General features: G+C 66.3%; 4 protein-coding genes across 13 annotated transcripts in view; 1 reads left to right on the forward strand and 3 right to left on the reverse strand.

Moving 5' to 3' along the window:
* RNF123 (ring finger protein 123) overlaps positions 1–14,724 on the forward strand; it is a 51,439-nt gene extending 36,715 nt beyond the window's left edge. For all 3 annotated transcript variants that reach the window (XM_075939579.2, XM_075939581.2, XM_075939580.2), the window contains exons 34-39: positions 1,106–1,181; positions 1,843–1,927; positions 12,564–12,706; positions 13,651–13,745; positions 14,021–14,106; positions 14,223–14,724. In XM_075939579.2, the coding sequence (XP_075795694.2) occupies positions 1,106–1,181; positions 1,843–1,927; positions 12,564–12,706; positions 13,651–13,745; positions 14,021–14,106; positions 14,223–14,322 (585 nt within the window). In that variant the 3' untranslated portion in view covers positions 14,323–14,724. The remainder of the gene's footprint in view (positions 1–1,105; positions 1,182–1,842; positions 1,928–12,563; positions 12,707–13,650; positions 13,746–14,020; positions 14,107–14,222) is intronic.
* AMIGO3 (adhesion molecule with Ig like domain 3) lies at positions 7,294–10,151 on the reverse strand. The gene is made up of 2 exons (XM_006119659.5): positions 8,356–10,151; positions 7,294–7,946 (listed from the first exon to the last, which is right to left on the reverse strand). Exon 1 carries the CDS (start codon positions 9,796–9,798, stop codon positions 8,359–8,361), a length of 1,440 nt encoding a protein of 479 aa, XP_006119721.3. The 5' UTR covers positions 9,799–10,151; the 3' UTR covers positions 7,294–7,946; positions 8,356–8,358.
* A 92-nt stretch (positions 14,725–14,816) lies between the features above and the next one.
* Positions 14,817–19,262, reverse strand: GMPPB (GDP-mannose pyrophosphorylase B). Of its 4 annotated transcripts, none has more exons than XM_075939604.2 (9): positions 19,030–19,261; positions 18,286–18,366; positions 18,107–18,155; positions 17,771–17,913; positions 16,729–16,887; positions 16,461–16,539; positions 16,192–16,319; positions 15,698–15,919; positions 14,817–15,160 (listed from the first exon to the last, which is right to left on the reverse strand). In XM_075939604.2, the coding sequence occupies exons 1-9, from the start codon at positions 19,156–19,158 to the stop codon at positions 15,029–15,031; spliced, it is 1,122 nt and encodes a 373-aa protein (XP_075795719.1). In that variant the 5' UTR covers positions 19,159–19,261; the 3' UTR covers positions 14,817–15,028. The 4 variants fall into 4 exon arrangements, with proteins under 4 accessions (XP_075795719.1, XP_075795720.1, XP_089637151.1 ...); XM_075939605.2 differs by having other exon boundaries at positions 15,698–15,880; positions 19,030–19,258; XM_089781025.1 differs by lacking the exon at positions 19,030–19,261 and adding an exon at positions 18,513–18,603.
* A 781-nt stretch (positions 19,263–20,043) lies between these two features.
* Positions 20,044–25,400, reverse strand: part of IP6K1 (inositol hexakisphosphate kinase 1) — a 36,930-nt gene continuing 31,573 nt past the window's right edge. For all 5 annotated transcript variants that reach the window (XM_075939597.2, XM_075939599.2, XM_075939596.2 and 2 more), the window contains exon 6: positions 20,044–24,835. In XM_075939597.2, the coding sequence (XP_075795712.2) occupies positions 24,326–24,835 (510 nt within the window). In that variant the 3' untranslated portion in view covers positions 20,044–24,325. The remainder of the gene's footprint in view (positions 24,836–25,400) is intronic.

A 25,400-nucleotide genomic window follows, 5' to 3' on the forward strand; every position in this document is an offset into this window, starting at 1 on the left:
CCTGGCGCTGCCGCCCGGGGGGCCTAGAGCCCTGCCCCTCCACCCTGCTGCAGAGCTCAGCCAGGGGAGACATGGCAGCACGGGGACGGGCCCAGACAAGGCACCGGGCTCTAGCAGCTTCTCTGAACACTCCTGCTGCCCCATGCCTGCCGAGGGGAGGGAGCCTGCCCAGGGCTGCCAGGCCAGGAGGGGCCAGGCAGAGCTCCCTGCAGCCGACGGGGAAGATGTGCGCCCAGGTCCCCGGGAGACGGCCGCTGTCCAAAGCCCAGCGAGCTTGCTGGGAGCCCCAGGGAAACGGAGGGGACACGGGAACTAGAGGGCAGGGGACACCCCTCTTCTCTGCCTGGCCCTTCAGTCTCCGTTCCCCCACCCTGCCCGTGCCCCCACGACTGACCTGGGCTTTGCCCTGGCCCCCTGCTGCGCCCCCCGTCTGCAGCAGACAGCACTTGGCTTCCCCGCCTGGTGGTGCGGGAGGAGAGGCAGCTTCGGCCCAGCCGAGTCCCTCTGCAGGGAGGCAGTGGCCTGAGGCTGCCCTAGGCCCTAAGGGGCTCTCCCGAGAGGTGGCTTTGGCACGGCATGGGGCTGTGCCAGGAGAGAGGCCTTGGCCAATGGAGCTGGCTGCCAGCTTGGCCCCCTGCTCTCTCAGCGCTGCCCGGGCTCAGCCAGGGACCCGCTTGCCTGGGCATTTCTCTCAGCCGTGCTGGTGGCAGAGGTGGGCGCTGTGCCGGGGGGACAGGCCCGGAGCCTGCGCTGGCCCTGGGCGCTCACAGCCTGTTGCCCTGCCGGGGCAGGGCCCTGCCGCTTGGTGCGTGCGATTGCGCTGTTACCTTGCTGTGCTTGGGCCCAGGCCCCTGCCAGGCGCTGAGCCGAGCGCCTTGGGCCACTGGCAGCCGGCTGGCTGAATTGCCTGGGACTGCAGCGTCTGCTTACTAGGAGGAGCTTCCTCCGGCCTGGGGGCGCTGCAGGAGGGGGCGCGCTCAGGCCCTGGCAGGGTGGCTCCTTGGCGGGCCAGCGCCCAGCGGCGGCGCTTTGGGAGCGAGCAGAAGGCCCTGCAGGCGGCGGGTGAACTGGCCGAGGGGGCCCAGCCTCTCCTGTCCCCACACAGCTACTGAACCAGGTGCTGAATCGTGTGACGGCCGAGCGGAACCTGTTTGACAGAGTGGTTAACCTGCGGCTCCCAGGTGAGTCGCCCGGCGCTGGGCCCGGGGGTGCTCTGCCGAGATCTCCCGGGGCTGGGCCACGTGGCGGGAGCTGTGGGCTGAGGACACAGCAGGCCCAGCCACGGCTCTGAGCACTGCTCACTCCCCATCCCCTGCCTCTCTCCACGGGGCTCCCTTGCTTCCCGGTCGGGCTCTGGCCTCCGAGCAGCAGGGCCACGCTCCAGGCCTGCTGGGGGTGCCCATAGCTAGTGGAGGCTGATTGGCCTTGTCTGGATGCACGGAGCTGAGGCTGACCTTGATCTGTGTGGCTGGGCTTTGGGGACGGCCAGGGCTGTGCCAGCAGCCACCTGCTGTCCCTGCCCCCAGGCGTCTCCCTGCTTGCGCTGCTGGCAGAGCGCCGGAGGCGGCTGGGCTGAGGCACGGCGGAGTGCGGCCCGGGCACTGCTGAGTCAGCCTGGCTCAGGGGCAGTCCCCGAGGAGTGCTGCTAGAGCGCCGGGCAGCCCCAGGGCGCAGGCTGCCAGGGGAGATGCCTGTGATCAGAGCCATGCAGCAGGGGAGCGGGCGTGTCGCAGGGGCAGCGCGAGGGCAGCTGCTCCACCGGGGTGCCGAGCCGGCTGGTGTTGGGGTGGGGCAGCCTGGCCGTCCCAGTGCTGGCCACGGCTCTCTCTGCTCCGTCCCCAGGGCTGGAGAGCGTGGATCATTATCCAATCCTTGTGGCCGTGACGGGGATTCTCGTTCGACTCCTGGTGGACACGGACTTCCAAGGGTGAGCGCTGACTCCTGGGAGAGGCAGTGTCGGGGGGGGGGGGGGGGGGGGGGGGGGGGCTGTTCAGGTCAGTTCTCTGTGCCTGTGTCCTGGCCCGCTAGTGCTGCACCCCACCTGTCGCTGGCCGGCCGGCCCCTTCTTACTGGCGGTACGTGCCTGGCCCTTGGGGGCAGGGCAGGGGCTGGCCCTTCTCTGCAGTGGCCCTGCTGCTCTGAGCTGGGTGCTCCTGGCAGGAGCCTCGGCCCTGTGCCCAGGAGCCTGCTCGGGGGTCTGTGTGAGTCAGAGCAGCTCTGCCATCTGCTGTCCTGTGCTCGCAGAGCATGGCAGCTGGCCCATGCCACCCAGACTTCTCCATGGGCAAACCTCTGTGCTGACGCCTGCTGGGGGCCAGGGCGGAGAGGTGCTCGACTAAGCTCTGTGTGCACTGCCAGCCACGTGCCTTGCCTAGGGCCAGCTCCCGGGAAGGGGCTGAAACCCTGCGCACCCTCCGGAAGGGTGGCAGTAGGATTGCTGCTGGGCGCCGTGTGCCAGTGCTGGGCACGTGCACATGGGGCTGACCTGGGCAACTCCTGCCTCGCCGACCCCCTAGAGTGCTGGGAGGGGGTCAGCAAACGTGGTCACGGGGGTCCAGTGGATCCAGTGGGCTTAGATCCCCAGAAAGCCTTTGGCAAGGTCCCTCCCCAAAGGCTCTTAAGTAAACGGTCATGGGAGGAGAGGGAAGGGCCTTTCGGAGACTGAGAACTGGTTAAAAGGCAGGAGACAGAGGACAGGAATGAATGGTCAGTTTCCCGAATGGAGAGAGGTAACTAGTGGGGTCCCCCAAGGGTCTGTCCTGGGACCCGTCCTATTCAGCGTATTTATAAATGATCTAGAGAAAGGGGGAAACAGGGAGGTGGCCAAATGTGCAGATGATCCCAAACGGCTCAAGATAGTTCAGACCAAAGCAGACTGGGAGGAGCTTCACAAAGGTCTCCCCAGACTAAGCGATTGGGCAACAAAATGGCAAATGAAATTGAACGTTGATAAATGTAAAGAAATGCACATTGGGAAACAGCGTCCCAACGAGACGTACGATATGACGGGGACTCGTTTGGCTACAGCTGCTCAAGGGAGAGATCTTGGAGTCAGGGTGGAGAGTTCTCCGTGGGCAGCGGCAGGCAAAAAAGCAAATACAATGTTAGGAATCATTGAAAAAGGGATAGAGAATAAGACAGAATAGCTTATTGCCGCTGTATAAATCTATGGGACGCCCACATCTTGAATCCTGTGCACAGAAGTGGTCACCTCATCTCAAAAAAGAGATATTGGCCTTGGAAAATGTTCAGAAAAAGAGCAACAAAAATGATGAGGGGTTTGGAACAGGTCCCACATGGAGAGATTAAACAGATCTGGACTTTTCAGCTTAGAAAAGAGGAGACTAAGGGGGGATATGATAGAGGTCTATAAAATCATGAGTGGTGTGGAAAAAGTGAACAGGGAAAAGTTATTTACTTGTTCCCATAACATAAGAACTAGGGGTCACCAAATTAAATTAATAGGCAACAGGTTTAAAACAAAAGGAAGTTTTTCTTCACTCAGCCCACAGTCAACCTGTGGAACTCCTTGCCAGAGGATGTGGTGAAGGCTAGGACTTTAACAGGGTTCAAAAAAGAGCTAGATAGATTCATGGAGGTTAGGTCCATCACTGGCTATTCGCCAGGATGGGTAGGAATGGTGTCTCTAGCCTCTGTTTGTCTGGGAATGGGTGACAGGAGAGAAGCACGTGAGGGTTCCCTGTTGTGCTCCCTTCCTCTGGGGCATCTGGCATTGGCCGCTGTTGGCCGACAGACACTAGACTGGGTGGGTCATTGGTCTGACCCAGTCTGGCCGCTCTTAACGTTCTTATCAGCTGGCCAGGCCGCCCCTCTCCAGGGCCGCTCTTGGAAGAGACCTTGCACTGGCTGTGTGGGGCGGGCGGGGGCTGGAGGGATCCATACCCAGCTGGCAGCAGCTCCCCGGGGCCTGCAGGAACTGAGCCTGGCTGTTCCTGTGTGCCAGGCAGTGGTGCAAGGACGTGACGTGCCTCAAACCAGAGTAGCAGCCTGTGAGCAAAGGGGCCTCCGAACTAGCTATGCTTGGAGCAAGCCCTCCGCCTCCCCAGCCCCCTCGGCCGGAGGAAGCTCTTGCTGGGAGATGTGTTGTGGCAGCCACAGCGAGAGGTTGCTCAGCTGGCCGAGGGGCTGTGGAGCCGGCTCAGGGTGTGTCAGTGCTTCCTGCCAAGAGCCCAGCCAGGTGGGCTGTTCAGGCGAGTTAGGTGTCTCCCCAGACACCGCCTCTCTCCAGCTCTGCCTCGTCCCCTGCGCGTGGCGAATGGGCCAGAGCCTGGCTTTGCAGAGAGCAGAGTCCCTCGGCCCTGCGCCCCGACCAGCCCGGCCCCTCCGAGCGCCCCTCGGCCCTGCGCCCCGACCGGCCCGGCCCCTCCGAGCTCGGCCCTGCGCCCCGACCGGCCCGGCCCCTCCGAGCTCGGCCCTGCGCCCCGACCGGCCCGGCCCCTCCGAGCGCCCCTCGGCCCTGCGCCCCGACCGGCCCGGCCCCTCCGAGCTCGGCCCTGCGCCCCGACCGGCCCGGCCCCTCCGAGCGCCCTTCGGCCGCACTGGCCCGGCCACTCCGAGCGCCCCTCGGCCCTTCGCCCGCACTGGCCCGGCCCCTCCGAGCGCCCCTCGGCCCTTCGCCCAGACTTGCTTGTCCCGTCTGAGCGCACTGCTCGGCCCAGCGGCCAGGCTCGCTGGGCTCCTTGTCCCGAGGGCTCCAATGTGCACAAAGAAACCCAGTTCGGTCTGGCCCCCTGTGCGCTTGCCCCCGGCACCCAGCCCTGAGCACGACATGACTGGCCCGTGGCCGTCCAGCTTTGCCAGTGCAAACAGGCTCTGCTCTCCCAGACCCACGCGGCTGCTGCTGGCAGCTCCCTCCTTGGAAGGGAGGGACCTGTGTGCCCTGCCCTCCCGCGCACTCTGCAAGGGCAGCACGTGGCCTGGGGTGTTACTGGGCACCTGGGGGCAGGGCCCAGGTGAGATCCCGGTGAGGCTGTGGGCTGGCACCAGGCATGGGAGCTGGTGAGATCCTGGCACCGTCTCAAGCACCCCCCTGCCCCCCGATGCACGTCTGAGCTAAAGCTTATACTTGGAGCAGGAGTGTCCGTGGGAACTTGGGGGCAGTGGGCCGCGGGCCGCAGGGACCAGCCATCCCTGCGTGAGGCAACGGCTCCCTGCCGGAGGGCTGACCGCACCCCTGGGCTCCAGACGGGGGCAGAGGTTATCCACAAGCCGAGGGCCGGGAAATCCCCAGGACCCTGTGGGTTACAGAAGGGGCTGCCCAGTCTGTCAGCCGGGATGAGCTGGAAGCAGTGCAGGGGCAGGGCTGCTCTGAGCTGAATACAGAGGAGTTAGCTGTCCGCGCCAGGCCAGAAGCTGGGCCTTCTCCAGAGACAGGGCCATGGAGGCTGCCCGATGGCAGCTGCACGAGCACAGGTGGAGGGCCCCACACAGCAGCCTCTGGCCCGTGCGCTCCCCGTACCTCTGCCCCTGGGCTGAGGCGCTGAGGGCCTGGCCCATGTGCTTCCCGTACCTCTGCCCCCGGGCTGAGGCGCTGAGGGCCTGGCCCGCGCGCTTCCTGTACCTCTGCCCCCGGGCTGAGGGCCTGGCCTGCGCACTCCCCGTACCTCTGCCCCTGGGCTGAGGGCCTGGCCCGCGCGCTCCCCGTACCTCTGCCCCCGGGCTGAGGGCCTGGCCCGCGCGCTCCCTGTACCTCTGCCCCCGGGCTGAGGGCCTGGCCTGCGCACTCCCCGTACCTCTGCCCCCGGGCTGAGGGCCTGGCCCGCGCGCTCCCCGTACCTCTGCCCCCGGGCTGAGGCGCTGAGGGCCTGGCCCGCGCGCTCCCTGTACCTCTGCCCCCGGGCTGAGGCGCTGAGGGCCTGGCCCATGTGCTTCCCGTACCTCTGCCCCCGGGCTGAGGGCCTGGCCTGCGCACTCCCCGTACCTCTGCCCCCGGGCTGAGGGCCTGGCCCGCGCGCTCCCTGTACCTCTGCCCCCGGGCTGAGGCGCTGAGGGCCTGGCCCGTGCACTCCCCGTACCTCTGCCCCCGGGCTGAGGCGCTGAGGGCCTGGCCCGTGCCTCCCTCCAGCACGGCTTTGGGGCCAGGCAGGGCTGCTTCCAGGCTGCTAGAGTCCATTTGCACACATGGCTAGCTCCTGCTTCAGGCCCCGCCCCCCGGGCATCCCCATCTCCTGCTGCTCCCCCTGGCGAGGAGACCTCCAGCACCCAGGGGCAGCCCATGCGGAGCAACGCCGAGTGACCCTCCTCAAGCCCATGGAGCTGCACCAGCCCCCTGGCACAGCAGGACCAGGGTGTGCTGCCTGGCCCTGTGATGGGGGGCTGCCCTGGGCTGCATGCAGTCTGTGCCACTGCTCTGGCTGCCCATCTCTGCCCCAGGCCTGGGGCTGTGTGCAGGAGAGATGCAGGCTGAGGGCAGCCCCCATGCCCGAGCCCTGGGAACCACTTAGCTCTGTGACTGGGCCTGGGCCAGGCTGGCTTCCCCACGCCCCTTGCAAGGCAGCTCCCTGGCCCAGGGCTCTGGTCGGTCCGTTGCCTTCCCTGGTGCGAGGCCGGCAGGGACTGTGGTTCTGTGCCTGACCCTGCCGTGAGCCCAGTCTGCCTCAGTGTCTCCCTCCACCCCTGGGGCTGCTGGGCCTCAGGCCGCATGGACTTGGGGGAAGATGCTGCATCACGTTGGCTGATGCCGGCACAAAGCTCCATGCAGGCTGCAGGCAGGAACCCAGCTCACTCAGCACGTCCCTGCCAGGCACCTGAAGCAGGAGTCACGTATGTGGGCACCTCACCACAGGCTGGACGGGCTTCCTGGGGGCGTGACCCCCCCCCCCCCCCCCCGACACATGCTCCTGGGCACGAGAGCCCCGGGAGCGCAGCTTCTCTGCACTCTGGCCTGCTGGGGCTGGAGAGCAGGGGGTCTGCCCTGGCCCCATGGCAGGCAGCAGCAGCAGGGTGCTAATGAGACCAGATGGGCACGGGCCCCGGGGTCCTTGGTGGGGCAGGCTATGAACGTGAACCCTTGACTTGGTGCTTTCCCTGCACGAGGGGTCATGCTCTGTGCCCCGGGGGAAGCCCCAGTAGCCAGGCAGGGCTTGAGGCAAGGGGGGCGCAGCTGAGGCTGGAGGTGCCTAGCTAGGGCGGTAAAAAGGATCAGACGTCTGTTGGTTCCATGGGCCGGCGGGGCTCCAGGCCTGCTGGTGGGCGAGGTCTGACCCACTGCCATACCAGGGAGGCGGGCTCCGTTGCGGGCCTCGCCCAAAGCAGACACACTTAGGCCAAGCAGAGCTTTGAAAAGGCGTTTTTATTCCAGTGCCTAGGGACCGTTTGGGGCAAGCGAGCGCGCCGGCGGGGTGCTGCCTACCTAGCCGCCAGCTGCAGAGGTCGGTGCTCTTGGGGGGTGCCAAGTCGGGTCACTGGGGTCACACCGTCCTGCAGGCAGCGCTCTGCTCATAGCTGCCTGGCCTGGGTGAATGGCTTTGGCCAGCCGTGATTCCAGTGACTCAGCACTTGCCTAAGCTTAGGGCCTGCTGGCTGGCGGCGCTGGCAGCCGCAGAATGCCCTGCTCGGGGATGGAGCCCGCCGCCGCCCCCTCTCAGACAGAGCCCCAGCTGGCTTGCTGTGCCCAGCTAGCAGAATTCTAGGGCAGCCCTGCAGGGGCCGGGTGCTGCTGGCGGCTGCGGGTGCAGGAGAGCTCTACTAGGGAAGCCCATACATGGGGCGGCCTGCGCCTTTGCAATTGATGAAGCAACTCCCTAAGCTAGGTCCAGCACTGCTCTAGCTGGCGTCTCGGTGCGCCTGCCCAGAGGGCAAGTGGTCCAGTGGGTTGTGCCTGGCCCAGGACCCCGCCGTGCAGAGCTCAGCCATGCACACGTCCCTGCGGCGCATTAGAAACATGACGTGGGGGGGTGCCCAGCCGTGGGCCAGCAGTAGGGCGTCTGGAGAGAGAAATCCGTCGCGATGTTAGCGAGCCTGCGAGTCCTCCTGAAGGTCAAAGCTGCCCCCTCGCCCTCCAGGCTGCTCCAGAGAGCCGGGAACTCCCCGGTCCCAAGCACTGAAGGGGAGGGGGCCTGCTGCAGCCACTCGGGGCCTCCCAAGCCAGCTGTGTGATGGGGGTGACCCTGCGGCTGTCAGCTCCTCCCATCTCCCCTGCTTGTTTTACCATGTGGCGGCCGTGCCCGGAGCCGGAGGAGGGGACATCACAGCCCTCCCTGTAGGAATAACAGTACAAGGGCCCAGCCCTTCCGCGCGGCCCACGGCCACACGATCCCCCTCCTCCCTCCCGGCAGTGCTGCGAGCGCCCTGGGGCGCCCAGCTTGTCTCCCCCTCTGCTCCCCAGCCGCCTACCTCCTAGGGCCCGACGGGAGCGTCCGAGAAGACGGAGCTAACGGAGTCTGAGTCCGACTTGATCTGCAGGAGCTTGGGATTCTTGGCAGCCAGCCCGATCGTACCGCTGGTGGGCTCAAGGAACGCCACGTGCCTGCTGCTGCTGATCTTGCGGCTGGGCCCGTCGGTGGCTGGGGGGGTGCTCAGGATGGAGGACTGCGCGCTGCATTCCTGGGGAGGGCTGGGCGCAGCGGCTCGCTTGCCGCCTTGGAAGCAGTGGCAGGGAGTCAGGTACAGGTACATGAGCACTAGCACCAGGCTCACCACGCAGCCCAGGAGGGTGGTGAGGCCGGTGCTGAAGGACTCCCCGTCCAGCGTGGGATAGCGGATGGTCACGTTGACTTCGTGCGTCTTGTGGAGCTGGTGGTGCTTGCCGAGGGCCATGCACACGTACACCCCAGCGTGCCACGGCGCGGCTGCGCTGATCTTCAGGCTGCCGTTGCGGTAAACTTCAACCGTGCGATTGCTGTTGCCAGGGGGCATGATCGGCTCGTGGCGCGGAGAGACCCACAGGTAGGCGGGCGTGGCGGGCGTGCTCACGTTGCAGTTGATGAGCAGCGGGTCTCCGACGAGTGCCGTGGCGTGTGTCTCGGGGGTGCCCGGGGGCGCTCGGCTCTGCGAGCAGTTCTCAAAGATCTTCTTGTACTGGAGGAACCTCACCAGGGAGCGTGCCCTGGTGTCGGACGCCACGCACGTGTGTTCCTCCAGGAAATCCTGCACGGAGCTGAGCTGCCGCTCCTGCCACTGCCAGAACATCTGGTAGAGGGAGCAGTCACACCGCACGGGATTGTTGTGCAGGTACAGCCCGTTTCTGATGGACGCAGGCAAGGCTGCGACCTCCTCGACGGGGATGCTGCTCAGGTGGTTGGTGGAGAGGTCCAGCGTGGTCAGGTGGGGGTGCGTGAGCCCCTGCACGGCGCGGAAGGGGAAGCGGGTGAGGTTGTTCCAGCTGAGGTAGACCTTCCGCAAGCTGCGGAGCCCCACGAAGGCTCGCTCGTCCACGCGCAGGAGCCCGTTGTTGTAGAGCAGGAGCTCCTCCAGGCGCAGCAGCCCCTCGAAGTAATGCGGCTCCACGGCCCGCAGGCAGTTGGAGGACAGGTCCAGGTGGGTCAGGGCCGTGGCGTTGTGGAAGGCCTGCGGCGGGAGGGCGGCGATGAGGTTGTGGCTGATGCGGAGGGCCTGGAGGCGAGGCAGGGCTGCCAGCCAGCGCCGGTGCAGCTGGACGAGGGCGTTGTGACTCAGGTCCAGGGCGGTGGCTGTGGGCGGCAGCGCCGCCGGCACCTGCTGGAGCCCTCGCTGGGCGCAGCTCAGGAGGTCCGAGGTGCAGATGCAGGCGCGGGGGCAGCGGGGGGCGGCGGCCGCGCACAGCTGGAGCAGCAGCAGCAGCGGGCCCGGCGGGGGCATGGTGGGGGGGGGCTGCGCCCCGGGCCGTGCCCTTCCCGAGCCGGGCCGCGCGGCCGCTATTTACCAGCCGCCGGCGAGCTCGGGGCGGGGCCCGGCGGCCAGGGCCCCGCCGATTGGTCGGCAGGAAATTTGTGAATGGCGCGTTGTTCCTCCGCGCGCCGCCAGGGGGCCGGGCCCGGGGCTCGCCGCTTCCCTGCTGGGGAAACTGAGGCACGGGGAGGCGCGGCTCCCCCGAGGCCTGAGTGCGCGGCTCCCGCGCCCCGACGGCTGCTGCCAGGGCCGAGCTGCCTGGGCGCGTGCGGGAGCGGCCTGCGCCCCGGGCCAGCGGCCCTCCCTGGTGGAGCGACGCTGCTGGCCGGGGGGGGGCGCAGGGGGCCGCGCTGCTTTAGCGGAGCCGTGGCGGGGCCGGGGGGGGGGTGCCCCGGGCGCGCTAGGGAGACCGGCGCGGGCACTCGAGGCTGGGCCGGTCCCCGCTGGGGCAGCAGAGGGCTCGTCTGTAGCTGCGCTGAGGGTATTAGCTTGCAGCGAGGGGCCGCCTCTCGCACCCCCCGAGGGCGGGTGGAGGCCCTGGGCTCTCGCGCCCTGTGGGGCTGCTGCGTCCCGTCCCGTCCCGTCCCGCAGCCCCCAGCGTGGGGTGTGTAAGCACCTGAGCTCCGCATGGGACTCGGTCCCCTTCGGCGGGTGCCAGGGCCCGTCCCTGCGCTCACCGTACCGGCCAGGGCAGCGCGGGGGCCGGGGAGCCCCCAGGCCCGGGGGCTGGCCTGAGGCGCGGGGTCCTGCCAGCGCCAGGCAGCGTGCGGCATTCGCAGGCGCCTCTTGGCCTAGGGGTCCCTGCAAGGGCTGGCCAGGCCGGAGCCAAGCTGGGCTCCTCCCTCCTCCATTGCCTTCCCCAGCAGCCGGGGGTGCATCTGCAAAGGGCAAGTGCTTGCCAGGCCGTGTGCCAGCCCCGATGTTCTCAGGGCTGTGCTGGGAGCTGGGGGAAGGGCAGGGGGCTGCACATGTTCTCTGGGGTCCCCTGGCCCAGAGCTGTGCCCTAGCACCACAGAGAGCCAGCTGCCTTCCCCTGTCTGCTGCAAGAGCTGGAGTTGGGCTGCCCCCCGGCCCTGGGGCAAGGGGCAGGGGCAAGTGCCCAGCAGCTGGCAGACTGCCAGCGTGCACCCCGTGGAGGCTGCATGTGCCTCTGGTTTTCTGGCGCCACGGGCTGGTTGACGGCAGCAGCCTGCGGGTGCTGTGGCCAGAAGGGAGCCCCCGGCAGCGCTGCCCAGTGGCGCTACCCTGAGGGCAGGCTTAGACCAGCGGGGCGGGAAGGGCCCGTCCTGAGGCCGCGCCTGTGAAGGGCTTGGTGCCCAGGGGGAGGTATCGGTGTCTCCTGAATGTGACCTTGAGCTGCCGCACTGACGCTGTGCCCGGGCGGAGCATCGCCCTGCAGTGCTCACGAGGCAGCAGCCGCAGCCCTGGCCCAGCGGGGGCCCCGGGAGCGATGAGCAGGCTGCCCCCAGCACACCCAGCCGGCTGTGTGTAGCGCCGTGCACGCGGGCCTGGCGCTGGCTTCCCTGCCAGAACCCTGCCCCCTCTCCATCGGCGCGGGGGTCAGGACCCATCTCCAATGCATCTGCCGAGTGGCGCTGGGGGGCCAGGGCTTCGTGCAGTCGGGTTCGGGTTGGGGGTGCTGGCCCAGCCTGGAGAGCTGCTTGGGGCAGTGAGATGTTCCCGCGCAGGCCACGTCATGAGAGGAGCGGGCTCTAGTAGCGCCCCACCTCATCAGAACAAGTGGGGGCCCCTGGCATGCGGCCCGGGGGGGCTGCTCTCTGCTGCAGCGTCCTTCCTGGAGCCCCAGCTGGAGGCCACCGCAGCGCGGAGCTTGACTCACCTTCCTGTCTTGCTGCAGGACGGCTGAGAGCTGAGAGCTGTGGGGGCGAGGGGCTCAGCCCGGCTGGCCGGCAGTGTGCTGGGACAGGGCCCGGGTTCAGCCCTGGGCCCTCCCTGAGCAGCACTGGTTTCTGGGGCAGGGCCTCGGGCTGGCCCAGCACAGCTGCAGAGGGGGATGGGTCTGGGATTACTTGGAAAAAGGGAGCCTCAGGCTGCAAGGCTGAGGCGCAGCCTCCGGTGAAGCCCAGCGCTGGTGCACGGAGTCCACGGGCTGGATGTGGTAGGGCCGAGGGGAGGGACCCTGGGCCCTCCGCCCCGTAACAGCTGAGGCCGGCAACCCTCTGCCTGGGCTCGGCTCTCGGGCAGGTCCTAGCGCTTTGGAAGGTGCTGGAGTGCGGCAGAGCCAGGGGCCGTTCCCTGGGACCAGTTGGCGGGCAGGGGCTGGGTCCCTTCCAGCCATTGCCTGGGGCACTGCCCCGCACAGGGGGCGTGTGGGGCTGTAAGTCCGGAGCCGGGGCCCCAGGCCTGCTCCGGAGCCGGCGTAGGGAGCAGGGTGCGTTAAAGCCCAGCCCACAGCTCCGGCCTTGGGAACGGGGCCTCTGCATGTGCCCGGAGCGAGGCTGAGCAGCCCCCAGGCCTGCCAACAAGGGGGCCAGGAGCCCTGAGCCGCAGGGCTGGGGGGCAGAGCCCTCTGCCGCTAGCAGCACCCTGGCCAAGGGGGGCGGGCCTGGCAGGATGCGCCAGGCTGCTGGGGGCGCTGGCAGACGGCCTGGCCCCAGTGCCCGCCGTGGTACCTGGCGAATGCTGCAGTGCAGGCTCCTGGCCGAGAGCAGGCCCTGGCTGCGGCAGCGGGGGGCCCAGCCCTCGGCCTTACTCTGCCCCATGTGTGTTTGCAGCGGCAAGCGGGCGACGGTTGTGCTCCTGGCAGACCCCTGCTTCCAGCTCCGCTCCATCCAGTACCTGCTGGGCCACGCAGAGCCTGCCTCGCTGGGGGCCCTGCCGCCGGCCGCAGACAAGAAACACTTCTCCCTGCGCAGCTGTAAGTGCCTGCGCAGCCCTGGCGAGGGGGGGCGGGCCCGGGAGTGCTGGCCTGCGCTGCGCCCGACTGGCCCGCTGGGCCCTGCCGCTTCCCAGGCAGGATGGCTGGGGCGCGACGCAGCGCGGGTGGGTGCAGCAGATCGGAGCCTTGACTTGGCCAGAGCGGCCACGGCTCCCCCCTCAGGCTGACCGCGAGCCAGGGCTGCTCTGGCTACAGGCGGCTGTGGCCCCTTGGGCAGTGGGCTCACTAGCAAGGCAGGGGCCGTGCATCGCCGTAGGGCCAGGGCGCATGGTGGCTGCCTGTCCCCTCCAGCTCTGGGGGAGCTGGCAGAGCAGCCCCAGGGCCCGGCAGCGGAGTGCCCATGGGGTCCTGGCGGAGCTGCCATGGGCATGTGTCATGGAGCCTGGTCTTCCCCCAGCTTTTGGGGCAGGCCCCTGTTGGAGGCTTGTACTGGTCCCTGGCCCGTGCTGGGGCCTGAGCTGCTCCCTTGGCTCCAGGCCCAGCTGTGCTGTCAGGAAGCCCTTGGCCCAGGGGGTGTTGTGTGGGGCTCCTGCACCCCATGGCCATAGCTCTGGGCTGGTTCTCCCCCCCATGAGCAGGGCCTGGCCGCATGCTGCCCCCCTTCCCCCACCCCCGCAGTGCAGGGCGGCCACCGCTAGTAGAGACCAACCCCCTCAGGCCTGCTCCCTAGGAAGCTGCCCAGCCCCCCCCCCCCCCCCCCCCGCCCCGGCCACTGCCCTGGGCCTGGACCCTCCCTTGCCCTGCGGACCAAGGCACGGCCACCTTGGGCTTCCCTAGTGCCCCCAGCCCAAGGCACGTGGTTGGATGCTGCCTTTGGGCCCTCGACACACCCCGCTCTGCTCCAGGGAGGCTGGGCAGCTCCCCCACCCCTGGGGTGTCCCCTTGGGCTGGCCAGGCCCCTTCACTTCAGCCCGTCTCTGCAGACACAGACTACATCAGCCTGGCGGAGCTGGCCAAGGTGGAGCGGATGCTGAGGCACCTGAGTGAAGAGTCCAAGCAGGCAGCAGCCTCCACGCTGGTGAGTCCCGGCCGGCAGGCCCCTGCCTCTGCTTGGCCCAGCCACTGGCCGCGGGCTGGGCTGAACACTCCACCTCCCTGCTCGGGGCGGGAGCCGCCGACGCTCTTGGCCAAAGCTGAGCGGGATGCTCCCAGGCAGGCTGAGGCCAACTGCCCTGGCGCAGCCACACGGGCTGCTGGCCGGGTACCAGGGGCCGGAGGTCTGGCTCGGGGGGCACTGGGCTCAGGCGGCGCGGTGCCTGCAGCTGCTCCCTGAGGCCGGCTGATGCTTTGCAGCCCACCAGCGAGGAGGACCTCTGCCCCATCTGCTACGCGCACCCCATCTCTGCCGTCTTCAGGCCCTGCTCCCACAAGTCCTGCAAGTGAGTACCAAGGGCATCTGCCCTGCCCCCCCCCCCCACACACAGCGGGGCTGGAGTCTGGGCCAGGCCCTGCTGGGCTGCGTGCGGCTCCCTCCCAGCAAGTGCTGTCCTTGCAGAGCCTGCATCAACCAGCACCTGATGAACAACAAGGACTGCTTCTTCTGCAAGGCCGTCATCACCGGCGTGGACGACTTCACCAAGCCGGCCAGCTCCTAGGGCTGAGCCGGCCCGCGGCTCCTTCCCCGCTGGAGGCTAAGGGAGCAGCCTGCTCTGGTTAGTTGTGGGCCTGCCTGTGGCCTAGCCCCCTGGCTGAGGAGGGCAAGGGCCAGCTGCAGCTGGGGAGATGCTGCTCCCGCCCTGCCTAGAGCTGCCCCCTTCTGTGGGTCTGGCCTGTTAAGCAGGGGTGGGGCAGGGAGGCCCAAGGGGGGGCTGCTGGAGCCAGCCTGCAGCCTCAGCTGCTGCTCTTTGCCCATGGGGTGGGGCTGGGCTGAGCAGCTGGGCTGAGTGGGCTTGGTGCAGGGTGGTGTGGCCAGCCGCGGGGACTGCTCAGTGCTGTGTTAACGGCCCCAGCTGGGCCCTGCCTGGCCTGGGGAGCATTAAATTATTCTCCTGAAGCCACGGAAGCTTGTGTGTGCAGCCTGGGACTGGGGCGGAAGGGGCTTGAGCCAGCCAGCGCCTGCTCAGCCCAAGAAGGCAACGGGGCTGCCAGCTCGTTCCCAGTGTCTCTGTATTGGGTGAGGCCCACACAGCTGCCCCTGGGGCCAGCCCTCAGGCCAGGCTGGGCACAGCTGTGGCCCCTGCTTCCCGCACACCAGTCTCCACGCTCCAGTGCAGAGTGTCCAGCCCCGCTGGGCCGCTCATCTCTCCGGGCCGGGGCTCCATGGGGCAGCGGGCTGGCAGCCCCCTGGGCCCGCGCTGCCTGCTACATGATGATGCGCGGCTCCGGCACCGACTCGGCGATGGACTTGTGCGGCAGCACGTTGGCCCCGTTGAGGTAGAGCTCGTCATTGACAATCACGTCCTCGCCCAGCACCGTCACGTTCTCCATGCGCACCTGGCCGGGACAGCCCCGTCAGCAGCCGCCCCGGGAGCCTCCCCCCCCCCGCAATGGGAGCTGTCTGAGACCCCCCCCCGCATGGCCCAAGGAGAACCCCCCCCGCAATGGGGTCTGTCTGAGACCCCCCCCGCATGGCCCAAGGAGAACCCCCCCCCCCCCGCAATGGGAGCTGTCTGAGACCCCCCCCCCCGCATGGCCCAGGGACCCCCCCCCCCGCAATGGGAGCTGTCTGAGACCCCCCCCCGCATGGCCCAAGGAGAACCCCCCCCCTGCAATGGGAGCTGTCTGAGACTCCTTCCCCCCCCCCCCCCCCGGCTTGGCAGAGCCCTCCCCTCCCCCCTCCCCTCCCCTTGCTGGGCTGGCCCGGCGGGAGGACCCTTTCTCTCCCCCTCCCCCCCACCACTGGGCTGGGAGGCACCAGCTCTTTCCTGCTCAGGAGGACTCAGGCCACCCCCCAAGCCAGACGCTCCAGGGGCGAAGGCCGTGCAGGCAGGGACTGGGCCCAGGCAGCGACACACCCGCCAGGCCACTCACCCACTGGCCCACAGCCGAGCGCCAGCCGACAATGCAGGACTCCAGCCAGGAGTGGGAGCGGATGCGGGAGCCTCTCAGGATGGTGCAGCGCTTGATCCGGACCCCGTCCTCCACCACCACCCCTGCGCCAATGGTGACGTTGGGGCCAATGGAGCAGTTCTCCCCAATCACGGCACTCGGGTCCTGGAAAGGGAGAGGCAGGGGGTGGGGGCCAGGGCCGCCCTGGGAGCCCAGAGCAGCCAGCAGCCCCGCTGAACGCTGCCAGGCCCGAGCGAGGCCAGCCCCCCCCCAGCTCAGCCTGCCTGGCGCGTGGGTCACGCCCCAGCCTGGGCTGGCTGCCCCCTGCCCCATTCCCCGCCTGCAGGAGGGGCCAGCCCACCCAGGCCTAGGGCAGCTGCTGTGCTCAGCCCTCAGGCTGCCTTTACTGCGCGCGAGCCGGCTCAGAGCGCGGGGCCCAGCACGTCCCACGGAAGGGGGCCCCACCCCACACTCACCACCAGCACGTTCCCCACGAAGCCGGGGCCTGTGTGCAGCCTCTCCGGGTGCTGGGCCCGCAGCGACTGCAGGAACATGCACATGCCCGTCAGAAAGTCCTTGGGCTGCCCGATGTCCATCCAGAAGCCTGCAGGGACAGAGCAGCCTCACAGCACGCGGGGGGCAGAGCCAGGCCCATCCCTGCACGGGCTGAGGAGTTTCCCACAGGGGACAGCTCCAGTCCCACAGCCGGGCGGGGGGTGGGGAGGGCCGGAGCAGGGTCCCTTACCCTGCAGCTCCATGGCATAGAGCTCCCCATCCCGAGCCATCACGGGGAAGATCTCCTTCTCTATGGAAGTGGGCCGCAGCTGCAGACAGACACAGGCCCCGTCAGGGCACCCTGCGGACTCCGTTAACCCGGGTGCCCTGCCCTGGTTCCATCCCCCACCTGCTGGGATTCCCCCACCGCCCGCTCTGCTGCACAGACCCCCACCTGGGGAGGGCCAGGCCACATGCGCCCCTTCCTCCCGCCCCCAGGCATCAGCCCCAGCTCCCACCTGGATTCTGCGCAGGAGGCTGGGGTTGAAGATGTACATGCCAGCGTTGATCTTATTGGAGACGAACACCTGGGGCTTTTCCACGAAGCGGTGGATGCGTCCTGTCTCCGCCTCGCACACCACCACCCCGTACTTGGAGGGCTCTTCCACCTTGGTCACCTGCAAGGCACCTCGTGGATGGGCTCTGCCCGGCCAGCACTACCCTGGCCAGGAGAGGGGCACAGACTTGCCCTTTTTACAGGCAGGGAAACTAAGGCACAAGGAAAGGACTTGTGCAGGGTTGCATAGGCCAGGGGTGGGCAATAATTTTTGCAAGGGGGCCACTTCAGGAATTTTGGAAGGGGCGGGGCCTCAGGCACAAGGGGGCTGTTCCCTCTGGCTGCAACCCACCCCGGTGGGGGGAGAAGCCTTTGGCTGCTCCCTAGGCCCTGACTGGGCGGGGGAGGGAGGATGGAGAGCACCTGAAGCCTTTGCCCTCTAGGCACCCTTGATGGTGGGAGACTTTGCACAGTCCCCTGCCCCCAGGTCTCGATTGGCCTGGGGGTGGGGGAGCAGCAGACCCTATCTTGCCCATAGGCAGGCCCAGTTCTGCCTGCTGGAGGCAGGGGGTCTGGAACCGGGGGAGGGGGTGTCACAGAAGCCGTGGCAGTAGCAGGGACTGGGAAGCTGGTAAGGAGGTTGGTTCCTGCACTGCAAAATGAAGGGGCAGCACCGACTTCCAAGTGTGGAGCTGAATTGCGCCTTAGGAGTCTTGCTCCTCCTCTTCCTCCAGAGGCCCTGCCTCCTAGCCAGGGCACAAGCCAGCCCAGGGCTCTGATAGGAGCCAACCAGGCAACTGGGGGACCCCTAAACCCTCCACCTGGTACGGGCTGGGGCCTGCCCCACCCCACCCCAGCCAGGGCAGGTGGAGGGCTCCTTTTACCCCAGCCCGGCTTCAGTTTCTAGGCTGTTACACAAGCCCCGCACGCCTGGCTGTGCTCTATGCCCCAGGGGCAGGGGCCAGGCTGTTCCCGCCCCCCCAGAGCCAGCCCTGGGCACTCACCACGATGGTGCCCTCCTTGCCATGATGCTTGTGGAAGCGCACCATGTCCGAGAAGGGGAAGTCGCAGATCACGTCGCTGTTCAGGACAAAGAAAGGCTCCGAGCTCTCGGCCAGCAGCTCCCGGGCCAGCGCCAGCGGCCCCGCTGCGGAAGGAGCATGGCTCAGAGAGAGCCGGCAAGGCCAGGCTCCCCACTGAGACCCAAGAGCGGGCACAGCCCCCCTGCGCTGAGCCATCCCCGGCACAGGAGCACTGGGCTGAGCAGCCCCACCCCCGCCCGAGAAAGAGCATGAGCAGGTGGCCAGGCCCGCACGGAGCACACGGGTCGGGAGACTCACCTGTGCCCAGGGGCTCCTTCTCGTGGGACAGGGAGATGTGAATGCCCAGCTGAGAAAGGCAACAGAATCCAGGGTCAGCAGGGGGGACGTATCAATGGTCCTACCCGCGCTCAGCCCCGCAGCTCCCCACCCCGACGTGCACCCGCCCCAGCCCCCCCCACATTCAACCCCGGCCTCACCCGCTGCTCCTGCTCCCGCATTGCCCCCTCCAGCACCTCCGACATGTAGCTGACAGCCAGGATCACATGATTGACGCCCGCCTGTCGGGGAAGGGGTGAGTGAGAGCGGGACGGGAGAGCGCGCAGGACTTAGCAAGGAAGGGGCGGGTGCGGGGCATGGAGCCTGACGGGCTCATTGCAGAATTACACCAGCGGCTTGGGGGGTAGGGGGTGGGGCCCGGGGGTACCTGGCGCAGCGCCTCGAGCTGGTGCAGCAGGATGGGCTTGTTGCAGAATTCCACCAGCGGCTTGGGGGGCGGGGCCAGGGGTCAGGCCGGGGGGGGGTCGGTCCGGGGGCGGGGCCGGGGGTCCGAGGGGGCGGGGTACCTGGCGCAGCGCCTCGAGCTGGTGCAGCAGGATGGGCTTGTTGCAGAATTCCACCGGGGGTCCGGGGCGGGGGGGGGCGGGTCCAGGGGGGGGGGGGGGGCGGGGCCGGGGACGGGGGGGGGCGGGGGTCCCGGCCGGGGGCGGGGGGGGTCGGGCCGGGGGCGGGGCCGGAGGTCCGAGGGGGGCGGGGCGGGGTACCTGGCGCAGCACCTCCAGCTGGTGCAGCAGGATGGGCTTGTTGCAGAATTCCACCAGCGGCGCGGGGGGCGGGGCCAGGGGTCCGGCGGGAGTCCGAGGGGGCGGGGCCCGGGGTTCCAGGGGGGGCGGGGTCCGGGGGGGGGGCCAGGGGGCGGGGCCGGGGGCCCGGGGGCGGGGTACCTGGCGCAGCGCCTCGAGCTGGTGCAGCAGGATGGGCTTGTTGCAGAATTCCACCAGCGGCTTGGGGGTGCTGAGCGTGAGGGGCCGCAGGCGCGTGCCGTAGCCGCCCACCAGGATCAGCGCCTTCATGGCGGCCGCTGCGGGGAGCGACACGTCAGACGCGGGAGCCGGGGGCTCGCCAAGGCCCCGCCCCCGGGCCGAGCCGCCCCGCCCGCTCCCCGGAGGCCCCGCCTCTTGCCCCGCCCGCGGTCACTCGCTGGCCTCCTCACCCTTCGGCTCGGGCGGGGCCAGGCCGGGCCGCTCGACCAATCCGAGCCGCAGACGTCTCCCCCACAGCCCTCCCTGCCGACCAATCACACAGCACGCAGCGACGTTCCCATAGTGACCGCAAACGTCAGAGGAACGACTGCCGGCGCGCTAGGTGACGTTTTCATGCCGGAAGAGCCACGTCTCAGCACCTAATCCCCGCCCCTGGCGACCTGGAGCCCCGCCCCGCGCACCCTCGGCCCCGCCTCTTGCAGCGCCCGGGCTCCCCAGTGCGCCAGGCGCCCACACAACCCCTGCGGGGCGGGGCTGCTGCACGTCACAGGGCTCCGGCAGGGCCGCTAGCACCGTAGCGGCTGAGCGAAAGGGGAAGGGCAGCCGGGTCCCGTAGCAGCGCTCCCCTCCTGCAGCAGCCCCCATGACCCCACACCAGAGCAGCTAAGCCCTGAGGCAGGGGCTGGGCCTGGGCCAGGTCTGTTTGGCACAAGCCTGAAGTCACCCAGCCTCACGCTCCCCAGGGCTCGCCCTACCTTCGGGCAGCACCCAGCTCACAGGCAGGACGATCCTGCGGTTCCGGGTGGCCCATGCCTCTGTGCAGGGAGCTCTGCTGAAAGATGGCCAAGCCCCAGTGTCACTTCACCCATTCAGCTGTCTCTGTTGAAGACCCCGCCCTAGCTGCGGTGGGCACTCCTAGAGCCTACCGGCTACCAGAAGTTGGAGAAGATACCAGCACAGAGGTGCACTCACTGATAAATGTCTGACAGCATTTATTTGTATATACATGACTTGAGACACAGCAGGAGAGGTAACGCTGCAGCGGGTGGAGCACAGGTACTGATACTTTTCATGCCCATAAGCTCAACTTGGCCCAGTAAAGTGGGGCTGAAAATTCTAAAAATACACAGGAAATGTTTGAAGACAATGTAATGCCGCATACCTCCCAGACGAGTCAAAGGTCACAGAGCAGGAGCGGGTAAAAGCTCTCTGCTTCAGAGGCCCCTCCCTTCCGCTTGTAACAATCCCTCCTACACTTCCCCTGGACTCCGCCACACCTGGACCTTTCAAGTACAAAAGCATTTTGCTCCTGAGATAAACATGCAACAACAGTACAAAGACAAACACTGAGTCAGAACTTCTGGTTCGGGGACTCCGGTCTAGGTAGAGTCTGGGAGTGGGAAAGGAGGGAAAGGGCCCATTATAAAATGAGAGTCACAGGACTAGAGTCTCAGCTATCACCCCTGCTCTCCACTTGAACATGGACGTTGGGCCTAGAGAGCAAGCAGCAGAACCAGGCTGCTTGCATCACACTGGAGCAGTGCATGTGGACAAGCTGCTCCCTCCACAGATTGCACCTGCGCAGGGGCCAGCAGCAGCTTTAGCTGAAGAGTTAGGTGTGTGCTGGCAGACTGACACTGACACATGGCTCTGGGCTGGGGAAACAGCCGCAAGCAGAGCCATCACCACCTCTAGCAGCCACTGCTCCTCCACTGGCTCCCTGACAACCTGCAGGAGCAAGGGGCATGCAGGTGGGCCCTGAGTCAGGGGTTGGTCCTCTGTGGGGACAGGTTGGTTTGGCAGCCTGGGGTGCAGGAATGAGTTAAGTTACAGCTGGCTGCCCTTGACAGCTCCAAGGGAATTGGGTCCTGCTGTTTCCCTGCAGCTTTTGCGCTTGTAGGAGAGGTGGAGTCAAATTCACAGACACTGCACGGAACGTGCTGCCCGCTTCTGAGCCTGCTGGGTTGGTGCAGATTTCAACAGCTCCACCGAAAGACTTCAAAGCCTTTGATCTGGGCACTTGCACTTCTCCAAGCTACTAGCTAGGGAAAGGGGCTTCCACTCCCATTGACACAGCAAGCAACAGGGACATCCCACACTTCCCCAAGCCAGCAGCAACCCCGCCGTATCCCCACAGCTTCAGGTGATAAAACAAGCTCCTTGCCCCCTGCCAACCGAAGTGTGTTTATCTAAGCACAGTCTTGTAAGACCAGGGACAGAGAGACCCTGCATTGAGAACAGGCTCTAGCAGATCCCGCTGTTGCTCAAGACTGACTGGCTATGGATTCCAAAAGGCTCCTTCTATGGAAATTCTGCAGCTGGGTGTGAAATGGTCACCAGCTGCTCTGTCCCAGTAGGGCAGGCCTGTGGGATGGGTGCAACACATGCAAAAGAGCTGTTTAGGAAAGAGGCACCCCCGCACTCTGATGTCTGCATTTAAACAAGGGTGCTCAGTGGAAAACCTGCAGGACCCTCCTGCCTCTTTGTGGCACATGAACCAATTACAATGTTGCTCCCCAGGCAGGGCAGAAAACCCCCTTTTCACCTGACCTTGGCTCTGGGGCTCTATTTCACCACACTAACAATGGAGTCCATCTTTCAAGGGGAGTGGCCTGACAAGGGTTTGCTAACTGCAGGAATAGCTAAGGAGAGGACTGGCCTAACCAACTGGCAGACTGCTGGAGGGACTCCTGGGCCCAGAGGGGGGAGGAGACTTGCTACAGTGTTAACAGCAAGTGCTCTAACTTTGGCCATGCTTGGTCCTGCCTAAGTAACTAGTAAAGTAACAATCTCTGCCCAACAGCAACAGAGCCCGTGCCTGGGGGAGCGGAGAACACCCTGTCTGGGCCGACTTCATCCCTTTTCTGCAAGGCAGGGCACGCTGCCAGGCCTACCAGGAGTCCCTTCCTGCCTTGGGAGCAGCCAGCACACAGCCTGCTACTGGGTCCCCAGATCCCACCTCGAGAGCAACAGCCCCACACCCATCCAGACAATCAACTCGACACTGAACTGCAAAGAGCAGATGAGGACGACCTGAAGCCTTTCTCCAGTAACCTCCTCTGCTCAGCTGCAGGATGCCCATTGGGCTGCTACCTCTCCCTGGACTGAGAGCTGGATGTGAACTTGCCTCCCCTTCATCGGGCATGCTCTGGCAGCTCATCCCACCAGCCATGCAGCTATTGAGGCGGCTGTGGAGAGGGTGCCAAGGGGCATGCTGATAGTGTCTGGGGGGGGGGGGGGATTAGCAGGAAAACAGCCACCCCATTTGTGCTCTAGGCCAGGTAACCAACTCAAGTCTCCAGCAGCCCAGGGCACTCGCCCTCATCTCCTGCCCTGCCCGTGCCACGACACTCTCAGCTCGAGGGGAAGGGGCCCTGTGCTTTGTGCTCATGCTAGGTAGCATGCGGCACTGGCAAAACGAAACCCTGGGTGCCTTTTGGTTCTTTATGAACCAGCAAACGGATTCTGGCTCAAGGCTATCTACAAGCTCCGGGACCTGTCAGAGCGGGAAGTCACAAGGACCCAAGCAGAAGTGCACCGTGTTGCATGTATACAACTCACGTACTGGCAGGCACTCCCACACAGCCCAGCTGGAACCAGGAGGTAAGACGGGAGGTGCTGGTCCAAGGCCACCAGGCAAGCATCACCAGGGTGGCAATAGCACTGCAGTGCAGGATCCTGCAGAAGGCAGGAGAGCTGCGAAACGCCCCTCCCCCATCACCCCTCTTCCCTCAGCACCACACAAGGGGGGCAACAGGAGCAAGCAGCTACATGTGGAGCCCCTCTCCTTCCCCTACCGCCAGAGCCGGGCCACTGAAGGCAGCCGGCTACTAGACTAGGGCTTGCTGGGTCACACTGCACAAGGACCCCAATGCATTTCTGCCCAGCGAGCTTGGAGAGGGGGAGCGAGAGCCACGCCCCACACAGGAGGGGGGAGGCATCTGGCCGGGGCCTTACTGCATCCGGTAGGGGTGCAGCCCCCGTCTGCACAGGCTTTGGCTTTAACCACGCTCAGCAGAGATGGGGCTGTGCGAAGCTTTAGTACACGCTCAAGCACCCTTCCCTCCCCCCAGTAACAGGCCCCAAGCCCTGCACCCTGTCCATCTGTCCCCCAGCAGATAGGCCCAGGCCCCTCTGACAGCGCACACCGAGCCACGAGTGGAGAGCAGGGCCAGAGCGTAGCCACGCTGTAGCCAGCTCGCCATACCCAGCTCCACACAAGCCCAGGCAGGGAGGGAAGAGCTTCCAGCTGGGGGCTAGGCCACTGGTTCACCCACTTCTGCCAGCCCCCCACTCCAGCACAGGACTAAGACAACATGATGAGCACGGCCTGGAGCCCTGGGACCAGCTCCAACTCCTCCCTCACTGACTCCACTAGGCTCCTGAATTCCCACCCCTCGGCCAGGGAGCGCGAGGGGCTGTCCCAGAGGGTTCAAACCAGACCCAGCACTGTGCCGCAGGACCCAGCCCAGCTCTTGTGCCTGTTCCACGCAAACACAGGCTGGGACTAGCCCGATACACCCAGTGAAACAGCTGGGAGGGGAAGTTACTTCCCTGTCAGCGCTGCTGTCAGCCGAGGGGCTGCACGCTCATTGGACCAGTGCGCAGAGGTAGAGGCAATTTCACACTTGCCCCGCCCTCCTGGCCCTGCACAGCTTTCTCTGCCAGTGGCGACGGGCGGTAGCTCAGCCTCCCACACTGGCTCCACAGCAGCTCATGGGGCAGGGCGGGTCCCCCATTGCCTCAGCTGTGCAATGGGTTCGTTCGAGTGTTTATTCCCGCCCGTCGTGGATGCTGCGCCGCAATGCCCAGACTGGGGAAGATAAGTGTCTCGCTCACTCTCAGCCCGGGGCAGAGCTGGCTGCACCACTAGCTGGTACCTTAGAAGCAGCATGAGTGTAGAGCCGTCAGCCCCATGGACGCTGGCTCATCTGACCCAATGCCCTTTCCATAGGGCAGAAGAGGCTCAAACCAAAGGCTCTGCTGGGGCTTCTGGGGAGCAGTGGGAACCCGCATCTCCACCCTGAAGGGCTGGTTTGTGCCTCCCTTCCTGAAAGCACCCATAATGTAGAGATCCATGCCCAATAAGAGAGGGGCCGCCATCTCCAGTGTGGCAGAGATCCTCGTAGTCCTCACTCAGCTCTTCCAGCCCCAGGGACAGTTACAAAGAAGGGAGCCAGCGAACCGTGAATACCAAAGTCGTTTGCTTTTTCCTGCTCCCGCAGCCAGGGTAGGAATGAATGGGCACAGCCCAGGGCTACTGGTTCTCCTCACGTAGCTGTTCCATGATGGTAATGAGGCTTTCCAGCCCAAATACATAGCCCATGTCGGGTCCATCGTGCACAGTGGGGTCATCCCGAAACCCTTTGAACGTGCTATGTGCAAAGTCAATCATGCGCACATCTATCTTGGGCAGGCCGGGGCGGCTGGGCTCTGTGCTGGTGTCATCCTGCAGGGTCTCCGGGAGAGCGCTGTCCACCCGCTTCAGGCGCATTTCTGCCCTGCGCTCCGCAAACATGCCTGCCCTATTGTCCTTCCCATCATAGATGATGAGGAGAGAGCTGGAGTAGAAGCGGTAGGACGCCTGCCTCTCCAGCACAGCCTTCAGGCTCCGGAGCTTGGCGAGGATGGGCTCAAAGAGGTCCTTGCGCAGCTCCAGGCCATTGTGGAGGTACTGGCAGAGGGCACTGCGGAACCCCTCGATGGAGAGCGCGCGGCCATAGTACTTGTTTCTGCACAGGTAGTGCCCGGTGTCCAGCTGATAGACCTAGAACACCAGAGCTCAGGTTAGCTGGGGAGCACAGGTCGTGGAAGCCCTTTGGTAACCTGCCCTCTCACTGCCTGGCCGGGTTTAGAGAGCAGCACACCCGTCAGCACAGCCATGTGTCCAGAGCGAGGCGGCAGGGAGGGCCTTCACAGCAGTGGCTGAACCACTCGGAACAGAGGGACTGCTAAGGGGGGCTGCCCCCTGTGTGGCAGATGACTAACCTGCAGCACACTCTGCTGCAGAATCCGATTCTCAAAAAGGACTAAGCCTTCCACCGTGAGCAGCATCTCCCCTCATGCCAGCCAGGGTGGAGCACGGGCCACACAACCCTTCTGCGGCAGGACACACTGAGGTGGGAAGAGAGGACACCCCCCCCCGCCCCCGGACAGGGAGCCGCAAGTGGTCTGGGACAGTGAAAGATGCAGGAACAGGCGTCATCAGCCTGGCTGGATTTTAGCCCGTCTCTGGAACACTCCCTACATGTGGCTCCTGTGCGCAGCAGGCCAGGGCCCAGCCCCGAGAGAAGTGCAGGGAAGTGGGGGGAGGAGCAGCCTGCACTCTCGGG

The sequence above is a fragment of the Pelodiscus sinensis genome, chromosome 11 (genome assembly GCF_052426305.1).
Source record: "Pelodiscus sinensis isolate ZL-2025 chromosome 11, ASM5242630v1, whole genome shotgun sequence".
NCBI classification, from domain to species: Eukaryota; Metazoa; Chordata; order Testudines; family Trionychidae; genus Pelodiscus; species Pelodiscus sinensis.

What these genes read in the sequence shown, in the direction of transcription:
- AMIGO3 (XM_006119659.5), bottom strand. Translation starts at nt 9,798, where the DNA reads ATGCCCCCGCCGGGCCCGCTGCTGCTGCTGCTCCAGCTGTGCGCGGCC.
- GMPPB (XM_075939604.2), bottom strand. Translation starts at nt 19,158, where the DNA reads ATGAAGGCGCTGATCCTGGTGGGCGGCTACGGCACGCGCCTGCGGCCC. An exon ending in AGCTCGAGGCGCTGCGCCAG is followed by an intron (nt 18,367 to 19,029) that starts GTACCCCGCCCC and finishes CTTCCCCGACAG; the next exon opens with GCGGGCGTCAATCATGTGAT. An exon ending in GCCTCCTGCGCAGAATCCAG is followed by an intron (nt 16,540 to 16,728) that starts GTGGGAGCTGGG and finishes GTCTGTCTGCAG; the next exon opens with CTGCGGCCCACTTCCATAGA.